Raw genomic sequence first — 2,181 nt, 5'->3', positions numbered from 1 at the left:
GTGACGCAGAAAGCATGCGTGCAGCGCGTGCATAACAGTCCGAGTGCATACCGGTGGTCAATAAGAATAAAGCGCAGACATGCTGTTCTGAATGGACGTCGGGAACGGGATATTGTTAGTACCGCCCGCTCCCGTTCGAATAACACCAGAGTTACCGACCGCTACCGCGTTTTATTCGGGAATTTAATCTCGCGGCGCAAAAAATCTGGTCGGGTCCGCGGTTCCCGTGGGAGAGCCGCGAGAATGCAGACCTCTAGTTCACAGTTTACTAAACGGTGGCAACCTCTTCGCATTTTCCTCACATTTTCATTCAAATTCAATTTCATTCTTTCATTCATTAAAAAAAATCTATGAAAAAAATATGAATTTCACTGTTTTTAACAACATAGCTGTTATAACAATATAGCAAAAAAGAAAAAAATATATATATACATTTTTCTACGATGTATATATCATATACACTGTTAAAATAGTTTTTTTTTAAGTTGCAAACAAAACAAAGATTATTGCAGTAAGTTTTTTAGTCTTTCTACTTCAAATTTCACTTTAATTCAGTGTGTTACTTGCTGTTTTTGTAATTAATTGTGAAATTTACAAGCAATTTTTGAGTGAATGTTTTTTTCAGTGTAGTCACTTTAAAATTTGAAATTATAATTTCACTGTATCAACAAAATAGTACAAAAATGATAAAGAATTTATATATCATAGTTGTAAAAATGTCCTTATCTTACGCTTAAAAAACAGTACAGTAGCCTGATGATAAGAATCACCAATTTTGAGGAATTAATGAGAATTTGGGGGGAGGGGGTATGCTCTTGTTTTGGAAATTAAAATACTCAAAGCTAATATAATGTCCTGTTATTTATGTAAGTAAAAGCTATTTGTGTAATAAATGATAGTCTATATATATATATATATATATATATATATATAATGGGGTAAAATGTAACATGCTCTCTTGAGATTCTAATGCTAGCTAATTGTTGTGAGCATCTACGATTACTTCAATCTGACTATTCAATGATAATGTGCTCATTAGGCTGTAATCACACCAAGGTCACAAAATCATTGAATTTAATAGGCCAGAAAGATCAAACAGTAGAGAAGGAAAGAAAGGATTTAGATTACCTTGGCCCATCGCATGTTGATAACCTTTAGATGTTTCTCCAGTGGTTTGACTTTATTAGCTGAGAGAGATGAGCCTTTGCTGTTGATCTGATGAAGATTTTGTTTCCTACTCGGCAGTTCCACCACCCGGGCCTAAGGATTTTCACATACACATATTAATTATCTGCTCGTCTTTGTGATTAATGTTTGGTGATTTGCCTTATGGGAGACCTTGAATGTGAATATGGAGCTAAAAGCTAAGTTTTTTTTCCCATGAGCTAATGGTATCTCTTTTGAGCAAGTGATTTTTACCTTCACTTTTTCTAATGTTGCACTGAGCTGTTCCTTGTGACCTGCTTCTACAGGAAGTGCAACCACAGCCTCTGCATCATCCAGCCACGACTGAAACTCCCCCATGTCTTCATTTAACTCGGCAAGAATAATTTTTGCCCCTGCAGACCTAAAACACACAGCAGCCATATTTACAGTGGGTATAGAAAAGAATCACCACCCTTTAAAATAATCACATTTTGTTGCTTTGCAGCATGAAATGAAGACGGACACAGTTTTTGTTTTATTCAGCTGTATTTACTCAGTGCAACTTATAACATCCAAGTGAAAGATATAACACCAACATGTCTGAAAAATATAATAAAAAAATCACTGATTTGGAAAAAGATTCACCCCCTTGTGTCAGTATTTTGTTGAACTTCCTTTTGCTTTAATTACAGCATTTAGTCTGTTGGGATATGTCTCTACTAACTTTGCACATCTAGACTTTGCAATATTTGCCCACTCTTCTTTGCAGAACTGCTCAAGTTCAGTTAAATTTGATGGTGAGGAAGTCATTCCACAGATTTTCAATGGGGTTTAAGTCTGGGCTCTGACTAGGCCATGCAAGGACATTCACCCTTTTCTCCTTCAACCACAGTGGTCAGTTTTGCTGTGTGATTTGTGTCATTGTCATGTTGGAAGGTAAACCTTCTTCTCATTGTCAACTTTCTGGCAGAGGGCAGCTGATTTTCCTCAAGAATTTGATGGTATTTTGCCCCATCCATTTTTCCTTCTATTCTG

The 2,181-nt window shown here is 36.2% G+C and overlaps 1 protein-coding gene across 1 annotated transcript in view; it reads right to left on the bottom strand.

The window, feature by feature from the left end:
* Nucleotides 1-2,181, bottom strand: part of LOC107665951 (dystrophin-like) — a 127,385-nt gene that overhangs the window by 59,478 nt on the left and 65,726 nt on the right. The window contains exons 47-48 of the mRNA XM_016457021.1: nt 1,420-1,567; nt 1,129-1,260 (exon numbers count right to left, since the gene is read on the bottom strand). Coding sequence (XP_016312507.1) covers nt 1,129-1,260; nt 1,420-1,567 — 280 coding nt within the window. The remainder of the gene's footprint in view (nt 1-1,128; nt 1,261-1,419; nt 1,568-2,181) is intronic.

This window comes from Sinocyclocheilus anshuiensis, unplaced genomic scaffold (assembly GCF_001515605.1).
Source record: "Sinocyclocheilus anshuiensis isolate Anshui unplaced genomic scaffold, SAMN03320099.WGS_v1.1 scaffold775, whole genome shotgun sequence".
In the NCBI taxonomy this organism is placed as follows: Eukaryota; Metazoa; Chordata; class Actinopteri; order Cypriniformes; family Cyprinidae; genus Sinocyclocheilus; species Sinocyclocheilus anshuiensis.
This window is presented reverse-complemented; position numbering and strand designations above follow the sequence as displayed.